This window comes from Protopterus annectens, chromosome 5.part0, assembly GCF_019279795.1.
Source record: "Protopterus annectens isolate FY-2018-M chromosome 5.part0, PAN1.0, whole genome shotgun sequence".
Lineage (NCBI taxonomy): Eukaryota > Metazoa > Chordata > Ceratodontiformes > Protopteridae > Protopterus > Protopterus annectens.
Window position 1 is genome coordinate 772339300 of NC_056735.1, and position 17051 is coordinate 772356350.

Consider the following 17051-nt stretch of genomic DNA (forward strand, 5'->3'; position numbering starts at 1 on the left):
CTACATACGCAGGATCATCTTTCAACATTTGTTCTATTTTCCTATTGTACCAGTCCGTATCCATTACTACGATTGCTCCGCCCTTATCTGCCTTTTTAATGGTTATACTATTGTTATGAGCCAAACCATGCAATGCTCTGGTCTGCTCTTGTGTTAAATTGAAGTATCTGGTAAAGTGCCCTTCTGTATAATATTCCATTAAATCCCTCTCACATGCATTCATGAAAAGGTGCAAAGTGGGTGTAAGAGTTGGTACAAAGCCACTGGCTTTTTTAGGTGTTATGCAACTGTTGGTATTGTCGCCAAACATCAATTTTAACATAGTGTTTCTACAGAACAGCATTACATCCATTATTACTTCATTGTATGAGCAATTCTTACTGGGTACAACGGTTAATCCCTTATTCAGAACAAACAATTCTTCCTGTGATAGTACATGAGATGATAAATTGTACACAATACCGTTATATTCTTCAACAGTCATTGTAAAGTCTTCCTCCTTTTCCCCACTTCTCTGTCGTCGCTTTGCGATCTCTTCCAAGCCCCTTTCTTTTTGACTGGGGCTGGAAGTTGTTCCAAAAAACGCTTTTGTCCTTGTAACACTTTAGGTCTCACTCCTGTACCCAGGTCTTCAGTTTCAGAAACCCTTATGGCGGCTTTCACAATCTCAGTCCCTTCAAAATCAGATGCAGCTCCTTTGCTATACCTGGATAATGTCCCAAGAGAACACGGTGTGGTGCTGCCTACACTTGCAGCTGCTGAAGACTCAGTAGAATATTCAACAAAATTATTTTGAATGTGTTCTTTTATGACGCCTGCCTGCTCACATGGCGTCAATAAAGAATTAGATGTAGAATGTTCCCTTACCGTTATGCGCGTCTCCCTAACAGGATCAACACGCCTCTCATCTGGGCGTTCCTCCGTAGACCGTTCGGTGCACTCAAGATGATCCCTAGGTGACCGCTGATGTTTGGGCCAAACGAAAATGTTGCCCCTTGAAAAGTCCTCATAATCCCTCTTTAATTTATTAACTTTGTCATGCCGTAATTTTTCTGCATTGTCCTGAGTCGAAATGATTTGATAGCATGCATCCCCGACATTTGTTTCCCAATATTGTTAGAGGCCAAGTGAGTCGGGCATCCAGAGTTAATGCAGATGATATACACTTTGAGCAGGAATTGTCCAACCTTACAGGACATTTTGGGCAAAGAGGGTATGGAAAGAATATGGTGAAGAAAGTTATTGATGAGGGTAAAATGTATAGGCAAACTAAATATAAGCCTTGGCTAAGAAAACATCATGAAGATACATCCATTGAGAGTAGACAGGGAAGTGCAACACAAGGAGACCTCAAGATTATGTTTACATATGGGAGTAATGTGGGCGACATTTGCAATATTGTACGGAAAAATTGGAACATTCTGACTAGTGACACCAATCTTCAAGGCATCATTAGTAATAGTCCAGGCTTCCACTATAGAAGAAATAAGAATCTTAAGGATTTTCTGTGTAGTGAGAAGATTCAGCACAATGACAGGTCCTTCAAGATTACTACAGGCACACTCCCTTGTGGAGCATGTAAGGCCTGTGCCAGTATAAATAAGGAGATTCATTTTGAACATCCAGTAACAGGCAAAGTTTTTAGCTTCAAGGGTAAGGCCACTTGTAGGACCAATAATGTAGTCTATCTGGCTGAGTGTAAAAACTGCCCCAGTTTTTACGTAGGGATGACGAACAATATGTTCAAAGTAAGAATTCTGCAACACCTAGGTAGCATTAGGAATGGAGATGAAAATAATGCCCTTTTTAAGCATGTCCGAGAACACCCTACGCATAGTTTTTTATTCAGAGTTATTGCCAATATTAGATTGAGTACAAGGGGGGCTGACATAAAATTGCACACAGCATTGGCTGAAACGAGATGGATAATAGAACTTATGGCACATAGACCACCAGGTCTTAATGATGTCATACCAATAAAACCCACCCTTCTGAATAGGCGGGTTTTCCATTGAACTTTATTGGATGTTGTATAATTTAAATATGGTGTCTGTTTAACTGTGAGATGTCTGATGAAGGGTGTAACCCGAAAGCGCTTACATTGTATTTTAAGGATCATGTTTTAAGGACTGTGTTTTATTAAATGCTTTTGAACAAGGTTTAGTGCTTTCGACCATGGAAGTATAATATATATATATATATATATATATATATATATATATATATATATATAGGCCCACTGAAATTTGTCAAATCTATCGTTGGTCAGCATTTGTTTCGCCGACAAAATATTCCGTATGATATGGAAGTATGCCCTTTCCCTGAGATTGTGAAATCTTGACATTTTGGCATTTACTATATATAAAAAGGTGTTTTATTGTATTTTTTTAAATGTAAGTTTTGCATGTGCTGAGATTGTTGCTCAGTACATGCCTAGTAGTTTGTGGCTGACTTTGTAAGGGTCGGACTTTGACTGTTTTGTTTAATTTCAGTCCACCCGTATGTGTGTGTGTGTGTGTGTGGCTATGGCCACGAATCCTAAATACACAACTTCTCAAGTTGGCCATCAGCCTCCATCATTGCTGCATTTTTTGCCACTCCCTTTTCTCTTTTCTTTGTGGAAAAGAGATCAATATGTTTCCTAGACTGAGGAAGTATCCTGTTTTGGGTCATATAGGTGTCATCTATATTTGCCAATGATAATGTTCTTTTGGATTCATCCTGCTGACCTCAGACACGCACCTAAGCAGATCACTGCTGACTGCAGAGTGACTAGTGTGAGAATTACTTCTGCTAAATCAAAGTTCACGGTATTCTATCAGAAAAGAGTGGCTTGCTTTCTTATGTGTATATATGTTTAGGGTGGTGGAGATCATTGTCCTCAGTGGATTAGTTTAAGTACCGTATAGTTCTTTTCAAGGGTAAACTTGAGTCTTAGAAGTGACTTAGTTCAATGCTTTCTCACTTATGAAGTGGAAGCATAGTTCTCAGACATTGTTGTTAGTTAACTGATTTATCTAAATTTCTGTCCTTTTGTCCAAGAGCTACAGATATTAACCAGAAGGAGGATATCATGGGGATATGTGATGGAAGTGTTTTTTTTCTTTTTTTGCTAGGGGCACTGGGCTTTTTATCTTTGACAGAATGAAGAACTTGGTGATCTGTAAGAATGTTAGAGTAGAACTACTGCTTTTTTGGATTGATGGAAGCTAATTGAGTTGGTTTGGGCATCTGAAAAAGATGATCCCTGTTTGGCTTTTGTTGGTGTTAGGTGTGAGACACTGGGAAAATTCTCCAAAGAAAATCCAGGACAAGCTGGTAGCTTTGTTTTCCTGGGCTGCACTAACAACATGTGGTGATGTCCTAGGAGGAACTGACATTATTTGACAAGAAAAGGGAGTGTGATCTTCTGTGTTTAACTATAATGTTCAGTAAGAAAAACAAAGGAAAGTGAAACTTGCATAGCTGTACATGCAGGAATATGTATGTCTTTACACACACTTTATTCAAAACTGGAGTATTCCAAAAAGCTATGAACTTCTGTATTTGTCAGCTATGATGCAAAAAATTAGAATGTAAGTTTTAAGAGCAGTGGGTATTAATTAAAAACACTCTGTAGAAATGTAAGCTTGCTGATCTAAAGTTCTTGTTTTCATTTGATCTTCAACCTGTGGGAATATGGATCCAGTATGGATCTGACTCAGCCGAATTTTCCAGCATCAGATCCGAGCTCCAAGCTCCTCACCTACCCATAATGCCCCTGTCTCTCTCCTCCCCTCAGATCTCGTTTGCCGCATATCTAGCTACCATCGGAGTCTGTTGCTCCAGGTTTTGGTAAGTGAATTCATAAAATTTCTCTGCTCTTCTTAACTTCTCTTTGGCTCTTTCTAATTTCATCTCTACCCCTTGCGCACAAGCTTTGGTCCTCTAAACCTTCCAAAAAAAAAACAAAGGCCCCTCTTTTTTCCTTCCTTCTCTTACGATAGTTGTATGTGTGTGTGCTACATCCGACACCATGGTAGAGACCCCCAAGCCAGGGTTTCAGAAATGCGAGTGTGACCATAAGTTTGCCCTTTCTGATGGCCACACTGTGTGTGTGTGGTTTGTCTAGGGGTCCTCCACCTAGACACCTCCTGTCCGATCTGCATGGGATTCAACTCCCATGCATTGATCAACAGGAGGAACAAGTTGATCCTGAAGGCCCTTCTTCCTCCACCTTCCTTGGAGGCCTCTGCTTCCACTTCTGCTTCTTCCGCCGCCCTAGCCTGTGAGACTCAACCTCCTGCCAAGAGGGCTGAGGACGGGGAGAAGCATAAACAAAAAGACAGGGTTAGGCCCAGGAAGCAGTCCTCAGACTGTGCTTCCTAGGCTGAGCCTCCAACTAAGTCTCACCCAGCTCCCAGCCCGGGCTCACCTTGGCTTCGGTCCCCCTGCTTTTCCCCAGAGCCAGAAGTCTCTCGGGGCAGTTCCTTTCTGTCTGGATCCGAGGTGGTGGAGTCAGCTTCGAGGTTTTTGGAGTTGCCCCTTCCACAAGGGTCTTGGCACCTGGAGGCTCAGATCTGACTCCACTGTCGACTCAAAAGGTTACAGATCCGGCCTTTGTCCCAGCATCCGGGATTTGTTCTCCCTCTGCTTTTGACATGGTGGAGAGGATTCTCTTGGTTCCCTCGAGACCCTTGACAATATTGTCTTCAGAGTCCATCCTGTCTCCTCTTTCTGGGCCAGATTCCACCATCCTACCCCCCCAGACACAACCTTTTGCCTGTCCGCCCTAGGGAGTTCCCACATGAACGGCCAGAAGTTTCCGAGTCCTCCCCCAAGACCGTCCCGAGGAGCTCCCTCGGAAACATGCATTTAAAAGGAGGCACTTGGACTCCCTACTGGAGTCCGTCATGGAAGACAGTGACTTAGAGGAAGGGGAGGGTTCCCCCCGATCACCCCTAGATGATGTCTCCTTTGGAGACATCATGGAAATCCTAAGCCAGCATGGGAGGTGGTCTGTCCAAAAACCCAACCCTCATCAGTCTGTTTTCCTGGAGGCATTTGGCACAGGACCCTCTACCCTCCCGCAGATCTACTTCTGGATTTAATTACATCTTGGGCATGGAAGGAACCTGACACATTGGAGGCTATCCCCAAGTGACCTGATTCTCAGTGGGCCTACTGACGAACAGCATTGGTCTAAGGGGTCCCTGGTTGATGCCATAGTGGTTGCGGCCGCCACCAAGAAAGAGCCCGCTCAGGAGAACTCTACGGTTCATCCACTGGACTTGAGAGTCTTCGACCATGGACCAACGGGTCTACACTTCAGCCATGTTTGCCGTACGTGCACTCATCTATATGGCACATGTGATCAGACTTCATCGGGACCTAGTCAAATAGGTCGCTGAGTCTGCCCCAGGATCCATGCTGGCGGAAGAGAAGGTATTCTCCTCCTGTATAGCCACCCTCACTTCCATTTCCAACACTTCTATGAGGCTCCTGTCACATGCTACTGAAGGTGCCTCTGGGGTGGCCAGCACAGGCATTGCCATCAGGCGTCATGCCTGGCTCCGGTTTTGTGCATTCTTAGAGCCCTTCAAGGCATCTTTTACAAATGCCCCTTATGATGGTTCCACCCTCTTTGAAAAACATTGCAAGACACGTTAGTCCAGATTGAGAAAGACGGGAAGACCTTGTCTGCCATCGGGATCCGCTTCTCAACTCCACAACGATCCTTTTCCAGGAATCAGCATGGGGGTGAAGAAGATGTGATTCCTGAAGTCTCAAGGCAATACCCAAGATGCTCAGGATTCACTCCCCCAGAGGCAGAGGGGGATATGACAGACACCGTTCTTACAGTGGGGGAGGGGTCCCAGGAATCAGGGGTCTAGGGATTCCTTCCCGGACAGACCCTCACAGCAGCCCTGAAGGGTCACCCGACTGCTTGTCTCTGGAGGCAGTCAAGGGATGTCTTTCGCTGCACCTAACAGCCTGGGATTCGATCACAGATGATCGTTGGGTGTTGCAAATCATTTCCCTTCATTCAAATGCCAATTCCGTCCCCAAAAAATGAGTCATCCAGCCCATCCCTCCAGATCAGTCTTGATTCCAGATTCTTTTTAGTGCCAAAGAAGATGGGGACTTAAGACCCATTCTGGATCTGTCAGCCTTAAACATGTCAGTTGCCAAAACAAAATTCCGGATGGTCACTCTCCAATCCATTTTGCCCTTCCTGCAGAAAAATGACTGGATGTGCTCCGTGAACCTTCAGGATGCGTTCTACCACATCAAAATGGGCAGGCACTCTCAGAGGTTCCTCCACTTCTGGCTGGGGGCCCATCTTTACCATTTCAGAGCACTGCCCTTTGGTCTCACCCCCACCCCTAGGGTGTTCACCAAAGTGATGGCAGTAGTGGCTTCTCACCTGCAGCTGCGGGGATTCCAGGTCTTTCCCTACCTGGATGATTGGCTCCTTTCCACTCCCTCCAGGCATCGACTCTGTGAAGCCAGGGATCTCCTTCTCCAGACCGCCCACCACCTGGGCATAACCATAAATCTCAACAAGTCCCTATTAGACCCTGTTCAAGTTCTAGATTTCATTGGGGCTCAGTTAGACTCCACTCTGAGCAAGGTTTTCCTACCTCTGGACAGATTTCAGTCTCTGAGACAATATGTGTTGTGCTTTGTCCAGACCAGGTATCCCCCTGCGGAGTCGCTTCTTCGGACATTGGGGTCCATGGTGGCCATGATCGCCCTGATTCCCACGACTCCTTTGCATATGAGAGTTCTCCAATGGACCCTAGCAGTTTAATGGTCCCTACTTGATCTACCATTATCTCATCCAGTTCATTTGTCTTGAGCCTGCAGGGATTCGCTTCTCTGGTGGTTTCGACCCCGGACCTTCTCCTGGGTCACCCATTTATCTTCCCCAGCCCTATGGCCACGGTGACCTTGGACATGTCCCTACTCATCTGGGCGGGGGGATATTGCATGGGACGGACAGTCCAAGGCACGTGGTCTGCCCTGGAGACCCATCTACAGCGTCCTGGAGAGGAAGGCGGTGCTCTTGGCATTGCAAGCTCTTCATGCCCATCTTCCCCAATGGATGATTGCCATCCAGACAGACACTATGTCTATAGTTTGGTACATCAAAAAACAGGAGGGAACCAGGTCCTATCCCCTTTGTCACAAAGCCATGAGATTGTGGGAATGGGCGATCTCCACAGGCCATTTTCTGGTGGCAACCCACATTCCAGGGAGGTCCAGTATTCTGGCAGACAGGTTCAGCAGATCTATTTTGATTCTTTACGAGTGGTCTCTGAATCCTTCAGTAGCAGAACAGATCTTTCTAAAGTGGGCTGGGCCTTGCTGCGATATCTTCGCCTCTCCTTCCAAAATTAAGTGCATTGTGTTTTTCGCTCTGAACCCCCATCCGGGGAGCCTCCCAGAGATACTCTGGTTCATGTTTGGCCCTCCAGTCTTCTCTATGCTTATCCCCCCCCCTACTCCCTCTCATTCCAAAATCATACAGAAAGCTTGACAGCAGGGGAGCTTTGTGATCCTCATTGCTCTATTCTGGCCTCGCCAGGTTTGGTTACTCTCTGTGTGGTCTCATGCAGTGTATCCTCCTTGGACATTAGATCCAGTTCTGAATCTGATCTCGCATCCCTTGGGGATCTCATACCCAGAGCTAGTCAATCTGAAGCTTACAGCTTGGCTGCCATAGTTCCACTAATAGCTAGGACTCTCGGGCTGTCTTCTCCAGTTAAGATTTTAGTAGCGGCTCACAAATCTTCCACTAGGAAGGTCTATTCTAGCAAATGGAAACATTTTTTGATATGGGCATCTCAGCATAATTTGGACCCTTTCACTGCTCCAGTCCCTGCCATTTTGGAGTTTCTGGCTATTTTTCAGCAGGGTGCCAGCTTTTCTACTGTTAAGGTCCAGCTGGTAGCTATCTCCAGTTTTCATACAGGAAACAATTTGGCTTCCCTAGCCTCCACCAAGCTTCGTAAAGCCTGTTTGAAAGGTACATTTTTACTTAGGCCTCCAGTCAAGGACCCTTGGGATCTTACTTTAGTCTTTACAGTCCTTGGTATCTTCCCCTTTTGAACCAGCAGCTACAGTGGATTTAAAATTCCTCTCTTGGAAGATAGCTTTTTGGGTTGCTATTACCTCAGCTAAAAGAGTGTCTGAGATTCAGCCCTTATCTGTCAAATCCCCTTATATAGTGTTTCATAAAGACAGAGTTTCCTTATGGATGAATCCTTCATTTCTCCTGAAAGTAGCTTCAGAATCTAACATTAACCAGGTTATCACTCTCCCTGTTTTCTTTCTGACCTTCCAGAATAAGGGAGAGTATAAATTGCATTTGCGTGATGTTCATAGGCAACTACGCTTCTATTTGCATAGAACAAAGTCCTTTCGTAAATCTGATCAGCTATTTGTTTCCTTTTCTAAGCCTTTCTTAGGTAAGTCTGTTTCTAAGGTGACTATTGCTTGTTGGATCTCTCAGTGCATAGCTTTAGCGTATAAAGCCAAAGGATTATCTCCTCCTGGTCATGTCAAGGTGCATTCTACTAAGTCTCTGGCTACTTCAGCGGCCCTTTTTGTCTAGGGTTTCTTTGGATGACATTTGCTCTGCAGCTACTTGGGCATCTTGGCACACGTTTATTTTTCACTATAAGTTGGATCGCCTGTCCAGAGGCAAGGCATCCTTTGGCTCTGGAGCCATCCTTCCATGAGGACCTCTCAGGGTCTTTTGGTAGCTGGGGACTCTGTCCCACAAGTTGAAGATCAAATGGAAACAACAACTTCAGATAAAAAAGTTATATACTCACCATAAAGTTCCATCTGAGTTGTTGCATTTCATTTGTCTTAAACCGTCCCTCCTTCCTTCCCCTTGCCTTATGCGGGCTGTATGGTAGACTGGATGGAGGAGGCATAATCCTTACTTTGTCAGCCTTTGTCTTTCCTATAGTGCTTTCAGGGTACTACTGCCAAGGTGTTAAGCTCTTGGTTAGGTTGGGGTGCTACTGTTGGCAGTAAACGCAATCTGAGGGGAGGAGGGAGACAGGGGCATTATGGGTAGAGAAGGGGCTTGGAGCTCAAATCCGATGCTGGAAAATGCGTCTGAGTTGGATCTGTACCGGATCTGTGTTCACACAGGTTGAAGACAAATGAAAAGCAACAACTCAGATGGAACATTATGGTGAGTATATAACTTTTCTTTTTTCAGTTACATGACTGTCCTTGCTGGAAGTGTATGTTTAAATATCCTTTGGAGTCAGAGCTATAAATTAGCTTGTAATCTTGAAATAAATTCACCAGTAAAATGTATTTTTCCTATGAATTATGATGAGGTTATATAATTGCAGTTCTAAAGTGCACAGCATTATGTCAGTCTTTCTTTTACATCAGTTGTCTTTACCTTTCAGCAACTAAATAATTTGCACTGTCTTTGTTTAAGGTGGATCCTTCAGGGAAATATGAAAACTTGGTAACAATAAGTAGATTCAAACCTGAGTTTCGTTTAGCAGGTGGTGTCAATCTTCCAAAAATCATAGACTGTGTTGGATCAGATGGAAAAGAAAGGAGACAGCTTGTCAAGGTATGTCCTTTGTACTAAGAATAAGGTATGTCCTCTGCATTAAGAGTAATGTCTGTAGTGTATTAGTTTCCAAGTTTTGTCGTGGTAAGCCTCTTCCAAGCCATATAGAAAACATTTGTAGTCTCTTCTAAGCATGTGTTGCTATGAATAACAGTTGTTTCACGAAGTATGTTTGAAATACAGCTATGATCTGTAAGTTGCTCCTTGCAGTTTTCTTATTTTACAGCTGTACCTTATACTTTCTATAACTGATGCAAGAATACTTTCATATTTTATCTGCAAACAGAATAATTGGTTAGCTAATTTTCCATCACAGAATAATAGTTAAAAGCTAGCATTATAAATACATTTTTTTCAGAATTCTTGAGTTTCCATGTCACATGGTAAGGTTTCTCCATGGAAGGGAACAGTATTTAGTAGCTCTTGTAAGAGGAGCTAGACTAGTCCAGTAGTGGTCACTTTGATTTGCCCTTTTAACCAGTCCTGTTGGGAGACGTTCCTTCCTCTCAGTTTGAGTCATTTGCCATCTTGAATAAGTGTGAATAAAGTGAAGAGGTTTACTTTTCTCACTTTCTTTCTCCACAAATTTTTCCCAAGAAAGAACCCACTGGAAGATTTTTTCCTTATCTTTCAACTGGCCTTTCTCTCTCAATACCTTCAATTTTTTCTTCAAGGAAAAGAAAAATCTGCACATGGTTGTAATTGTTACCATCACGCAGCATGTGTAAATCTCTCTTTCATAAGTGCGCTCTCTGCCAGATATTGACCTTGTAGGATGATCATGTTGCATGCCTGTTTTGTCCTGTCCCTAACCATTGGTGGCCATACATAGTTATTTTGTAAGGTGTTCACTGTAACATCCCTGCTGTATTATACTTAAGCTTTTTAGGACCATCTTTTGAAGGAAACCTTCTCTTCATGCAGAAAGAAGAAGCACTTTTGAATGTATCCCAAGACAGCCTGTCACAGGAAAGTCCAACTGATATTTTTGTGAATTAATGTAGACATCCTTATGACCAGCAAATCTTTTTTGTGTCAACAGTCCAGACGATCCAATCTTTGGCCACTGCGATTAAGCTCACTTTAAAAGTTTCCAACAAATCATTCCTAGACCTAATCATGGAATGACTTTTCTGCTTTTTGATGTATTGTGTTTTTTTCACCTTCATGCCTCTTTCATGTGGTGTACCCCAGTGCCCCCCCAATCCAATGACTGGTCTATCTATCCCCAAACAGAAATTGGTTCCATGTTGGGGCTGACATGGAACTAAGGGTGTCCTGGAGTTATACTTACCATAGTTCTATTTAGGGGAGATTCTTCTTGTAGCCTATCCTTGTTCCCTCCTGATGTGTGCCCTGACAACCTTTGAGGGTCTGTACAGTGGGTGGACCTCATTGAACCAGTCTACACTTCCTCTGACATGTAGCCATCCACCCTGCCCCCTTCTTTGTCTCTCCCAAATCCTCTTAACCATATCTTCTTCAACTTTCTTGCACATGTGACCAAACCCCCGTAATCTGTTTCCTTATCCTTCTCCTTCTCTGCTTTTGGGGCTACTTTGACTTTTGGTGTGGCTAGGTCTCAAGAAAACTGATAGTTTGAAGTCCCAAAAGCATTGATTCAGTTATTGCAGGCTAAAAAAAGGATATAGTGGCAAAAGTACAAAAGGTGCGCAGACCTCGGGGTGGGGGTGGGGGTCCTATGAAAGTGGGTGTGTATCAGGTTTCAGCTCTGAGCTCCACTGCTGTGCATACTGGTGATGAAGTGCTTGAGCAAACAGGCCAGGGGGATTCTTTAAAAAAGCTGTTAAATGCAGGTGATATAGTACTACAAGCAGATTCTGAACAGGAGTGTCAGCAAATGATAGGTGACTGAAATATAAAAGTTAAGGCACATGGGATGAAACTGAGGACAGGCAATTGTAGTTGTCCTGGCAACAAATGGGGTAACTAAGAAGAAGCTTATGTCTGCGTGGATGATGGCCCTGTGATCAGCTGTCATCTCACAGGGACAAGAATAATCTGGTGACTGCACTCACCCTTGTGAGGAACAAATAGGCACATAGAGTGCAAGGAACTGATGGTCATCAGACAGGGGTTGTGGAAAAAAAGTAGTTAATTCTGGTCAAGATGAAGGCTATTCTACATGCACTGTCAATATTTTGTCTTTTGATTAGTCAAAAACCTGCCCTTCATAAAAAGATATGGGACAAATGCAGAATTCAGATGTAGGTTACAAAGTGTTCAGTCTGATAGATTTCTTAAATAGTTTGAAGACTTATTTACTGGCTAGAGCAGTTTACTGTATTCATACAGATTTCACAGTGAATGGTGCAATCCATGTTCCAAGGAAAGCTGCATTAATTTTGTGGAGTAAAATGATTAAGGTGGATGTGACTTGGAGGTAGACATAACCTTCAGAGTGGGTTAAGTGTGTGGTTATTTTAGTGAAGCCAGAAGGAATTTATATAGCATCATAAGACTTGACTAAAGCTATAAAAGCAGTGCCCATTATTTCAGCAATAAAGTAAGGAACATTTAAGCTGTGTTTTGTAATGTGCCAGTGGGAAGAGCCATTTCTAAGACTTTCATTTGTTTTTTTGTCTGCATGTGCAATGTTTCAGAGAGTTGCTATACAGACTATCAAAGAACTTGTTGTGGGTGCTAATAAAACTGATGGTATGCTGGCTTTAGGCCAAATAGCATATGAAACTATATGAGTTACTGAAGAAAAACATGTTTTAGACAGAATAACTTGAAGCTTAATGAGTGTAAACATAGAACGATGGTAATAGATACCTGCAGTCGTTCATGCATTTCATGCTGTGCCTGTGAGTGTTTATGCCATCCTTTTCAAAACAATGAGAAACTTAATTTTCTAACTGGAAGTGAGAAAAGACAGGGTGCCATGTGAAAAGGTGTGAAGGACAGCAATATCTTGGGTGTATAGCCCTCTAGCTCTACTGTAAGGCCTGTCATTTACATTTACCATATGACCATGAAATGCAAAAGTATCAATGAGAGTGGAATTATCTCCTCTTATTTCTAGTGCATTATCAAATAGGTATAGAAGTTTATAACCTTTTGGGTGAAAAATGCAGATTATACAGACTTTCCACTTTTTGCTAGAGTATATAAATCAGTGAGTTTAATGACCACATTTTATTGAAGAAATCAGAGAATGGGATGACAAGTTGACACCTACAGGTTTTCTGAGAAAGAATGTGCAGATGACAGGCATAGTTAAGGATAGGAGGGAAGGTAAGTGCACATCTGAGGTATTGGGATCAAATTATAGAAGAGGGGCACATGTTAATGTGGGACCAGGCCAAATGGAAATATTGCATAAAACAAGCTGTTATTTTAAAATATTTGTATCCCTTAATTTAGTAATAGGAGAACGACTGGGTGAAAGTGGCAAGATTAGAGACCCTTGGAAGTCAAATTTGTATCAGAAATGGGGAAAGAACATGCATGCAGAAAATATTTTGTAAGTAGGGATTAGTAAACCTTGACTGTCATTGAAGGAGAAAATAGTTGAGAAACTTAGGAATTGTCTGGACTTCTAGGGGTTTGAAATTCACAAACGTGGCCTGAAATGTTTTTTGTCCAGCTACACATCAGGTTCTAGGAAATTTAGAATATTTGTCAGGCAATGGCCCTATAAGTGTTCCCCCATAAAGCACTGACTCCTAACTACCTGATGAACTAGCCTAGCCAATTGCAACTATCTAACTGAAGAGTCATAAAAACAAGTATTTAATGTTTTTTTTTTCCAGGGGGAAAGCTATGCCCTTTATATGTTTGTGTGTGTGTATGTCTCCACACACACCTGTACACTTATATGTTTATATACATTATGTATAATATGTCTAAGTAAGGTGTGTGTGTGTATTCATATCTATATATATATATATATATATATATATATATATATCTATATATATATATATATATATATATATATATATATATATATATATACGTGCATATACATCTTAGAAATGATACACACTTTAATGTATGTATATGTGTGTATGTACACACACACACATTTGGGTTGCTGACAGTTGGTCGTGAATTTCAATTGTTGAAGAGAAAAAAAAAACTGTACAGCTGATTGAAAATCAGCTGATTGCTTGTACAGTCTTTTTTTCTGTGCAAGGTTGAGATACAGTGGCGACCATTACCCCACTGTACTGCAATCTTGGGCGATGGTATATATAATTAACAGGTGGTATGCTGGCAGTCTTGCCCCCCTGCAAACAAAAGTTTAACTTTTTTTTTTTTTTTGATATTTTTTGATCGGCTGGTGATCAGTCATTTGCCATATGATACATTTACTTTTTGGTATACGGACATGCACCTAATGTGTGTGTGTGTGTGTGTGTGTGTGTGTGTGTGTGTGTGTGTGTGTGCATATATATATATATATATATATATATATATATATATATATATGTATGCATATGTGTGTGTGTATGTACACACACACACATGTACAGTAATCCACAGTTGTTCAATTGTAAGGTAAAGGGAAGCATTCAGAAAGTGTGATGATAGCACTTAAGGACAGTAGAGGTCTTGCTGTCCTTTTAAAACATTAGAAAACACTGTTGGGATGTTGTACATTTGAAGTTATATCCTGAAGTCAAAGCAAACTTTATTGTTGTTCAAATCTACACAGTGTAGCTGAATGAAATTGCGTTGCTTCATTCCCAGTGCAAGAACATACATACAGAAACATATTTTAGTAAAAAAGTAATATGACATCACAAAAACATAACATATAAATAGAAACAGAACAACATATAGATATTGCACAGTGTATATTGCACTCTCTTGAATTTCTCATATAAAGGTACAGGTGAAGAACAGACAGAATTGTACATTCAAATATGGACACTGACTCATTGTATTGCACTTGTATGAACTGTGTAACATTAGTAACAATTAGTAAAACGTGATGAGCCTGTAATGTGTACTTTTCCTGATCAGACAGCTATGTCTTGCCTAAGTGATTGGGGGGATGAAGGAGCTGATTTTCTTCTGGTTCGCCTGTCAACAGAGTTCAACAATATAATGGATAAGGGGAAAAAACTGTTGTTCAGCCTGGAAGTCTTGCAGTACATGCTTCTGTATCTTCTACTCTAGAAGAGGTGGGAGAACATCCCATTTGCAAGATGGGTGAGGTCATTGGTTATCCTTCTGGCTCCCACTATGCAGCGAGTCTCGTGCAAGTCTTCCAAGGGTGTAAGCGAAGAGCCAATGATTTTTTCCTCTGCCCTTACAGCTCACCTGAGAGTCCCTACAGTTGGAGACATTACAATTTCCATACCAGACTATGATGATGTTGGTTAGGTGCCCCTATACAGTGCTTGAGGATGGACTTCATGTTTACTTTTCTCAGTTCCCTTAAGAAGTGCAGCCATTGCTGCGCTTTTTTGACAGCATTGGTGTGCTCTGACCAGGACAAGTCCGTTGAGATGTGTATTCCCAGAAGTTTCATTATCCTGATCCACTCTACTGACATCCCTTTTATCTCTAAAGGTTTATGTGCTTCCTGACACCTTCTGAAGTCCACAATCAGTTCTTTGGTTTTGCTGACATTCAGTGCTAAGTTGTTGCTATCGCACTGGCCTATCAGATGCTACATCTCGCTTCTGTAGGCTGTTTCCTCTCTGTTCCTGACTATACATCCACAATCAGATGTTCATCGTGTTTCACTGTTGCAGTCATGACTGTAGGGTTCTCCCCTGCCGGCAGGCAGTCCTCGGTCGGCCAGAATCCCAAAGTCTGGGTCCGGCGTCGGCTGTTCAACCATGCTCCCTGATGTCAGAGCGCCAGGAGTACAAAGCTGACAGCCGACGCCATCTTCTCCAGTCTTTCTTGCCGTGCGGTGATAGCAGTTCGCAAGTGCCGGTCGGCTGACTCCTGACTATTTTTTCTGATAAACTTCAGTCCGAAGACTTTCTTCTCCACTCAAAGCTAAGTACCCCGTTGGGGAAACTTTTTCTTGCTCCAGTCCGATGTCAGAAAAAGTTAATAATTGTATTTCATGTGGGAAGCAAATACTTCATAAGGATTTTCATTCTTACTGTATTCCTTGCTTAGGCCCTGACCACGACGTAGCTAGTTGTCGGTTTTGTGCTAGATTCAATCAACGTACAATTAAACGAAGGTACGATTTTGCTTTTCATTACTTCGGTAGGCGCTTTAACTACAAAATGTCGTTGGATACGGTTCCAGCTACCGGTGTTTACAAACGTTGCAAGGATAAAGACAGGCCTCCGAGGTCCAAATCTGATGATAGCGCACAAGCGGAGCCAGCTTCAGGTTCGGCTGTCGTCAGTGAGGTGCTTTTGCAGCCCCCGTTGTCGGCCATTTCAGAACCGATGGCCGAAACGGACTCTCATGAGGAGCCAACCAGGCCTTTGAATATTTCTATTGCAGGACCTTCAGACAATGCTCCTTTGGATGGGTCCGGAGCTGCTGTGCAGGTACCGGCTTCCGAAGGGGTTTTCAGGCCTACTCAGCTTCTAATAAAGGCAAAGGCAAAGACTCCTTCTAAATCAAAGACTGCAACACAGGCCTCTTCTGAACCGGCTCCCAAGTCACAGAAACAGTTACTCAAGATGGCGGAGGATTTACTTGCTATGATTAGGGGTTCACATCCCCCTCCAGGTAAAAGGCCAAGGCAGGATGTTTATTATGATTCCTCTGATCAGGCTTCTGCTTCTTCAGTTTCTTCTTCTGACCAACAATATTCTTTCCCTCCTTATGAGGATTCTGATGCTGAGGAATCCATTCCTTCAGCTTCTCCCCCTGAGGATTTATCTTTTGGGAAACTTTGCATGAAATGAGGGAACATTTCCACTGGGAAGGACAGGAGTATTCGGAATCTAAGAAAAGACTAAGGGATTTTCTTCTTCTCCCCCAACATAGACCCCTGGCTGTTCCTCCTGTTTTGGATATTGTGGATGATGCTTTTTCGGAGGCTAACTTAACCCGACTCTCTTCCTCCTGCTCCTGTTAAGCCTGATAGATATTACAGGGTTTCTGATTCCCACCAGTTTTTATACAAGAACCCTTCTGCTGACCCTGAAACCATTTCTCAAGGTCCTAAGGGAGTTAAGGCCGCTTCTGCCAAAAATCCCATTCCCACTGAAAAGGATTCTAGATCTTTAGAAAGATGGGGCAAAAAAGTGTACACTTCTGCTACTTTATCCATTAGGGCTTTAAACTGTCAGTTTCATATGCTGAAATACCAGCAATTTCTCTTGTCTGTTTTAAAACAAAAGCTTACTTCCATTTCTGCCTGTGCAAAGGAATTACATGACTTATTGCATGCCACTGAAAAAGTTGGGAAGCATGGTTTACACTGTGGATTTGATGCCTTGGAGGCTTCTTGTAGGGCTGCTGCCTCTGGCACAGTCATTAGAAGGCATGCATGGCTAAA

General features: G+C 42.7%; 1 protein-coding gene across 3 annotated transcripts in view; it reads left to right on the forward strand.

The window, feature by feature from the left end:
* Nucleotides 1–17051, forward strand: part of ATM (ATM serine/threonine kinase) — a 3174581-nt gene that overhangs the window by 2825772 nt on the left and 331758 nt on the right. For all 3 annotated transcript variants that reach the window (XM_044072618.1, XM_044072619.1, XM_044072620.1), the window contains one exon: nt 9452–9592. In XM_044072618.1, the coding sequence (XP_043928553.1) occupies nt 9452–9592 (141 nt within the window). The remainder of the gene's footprint in view (nt 1–9451; nt 9593–17051) is intronic.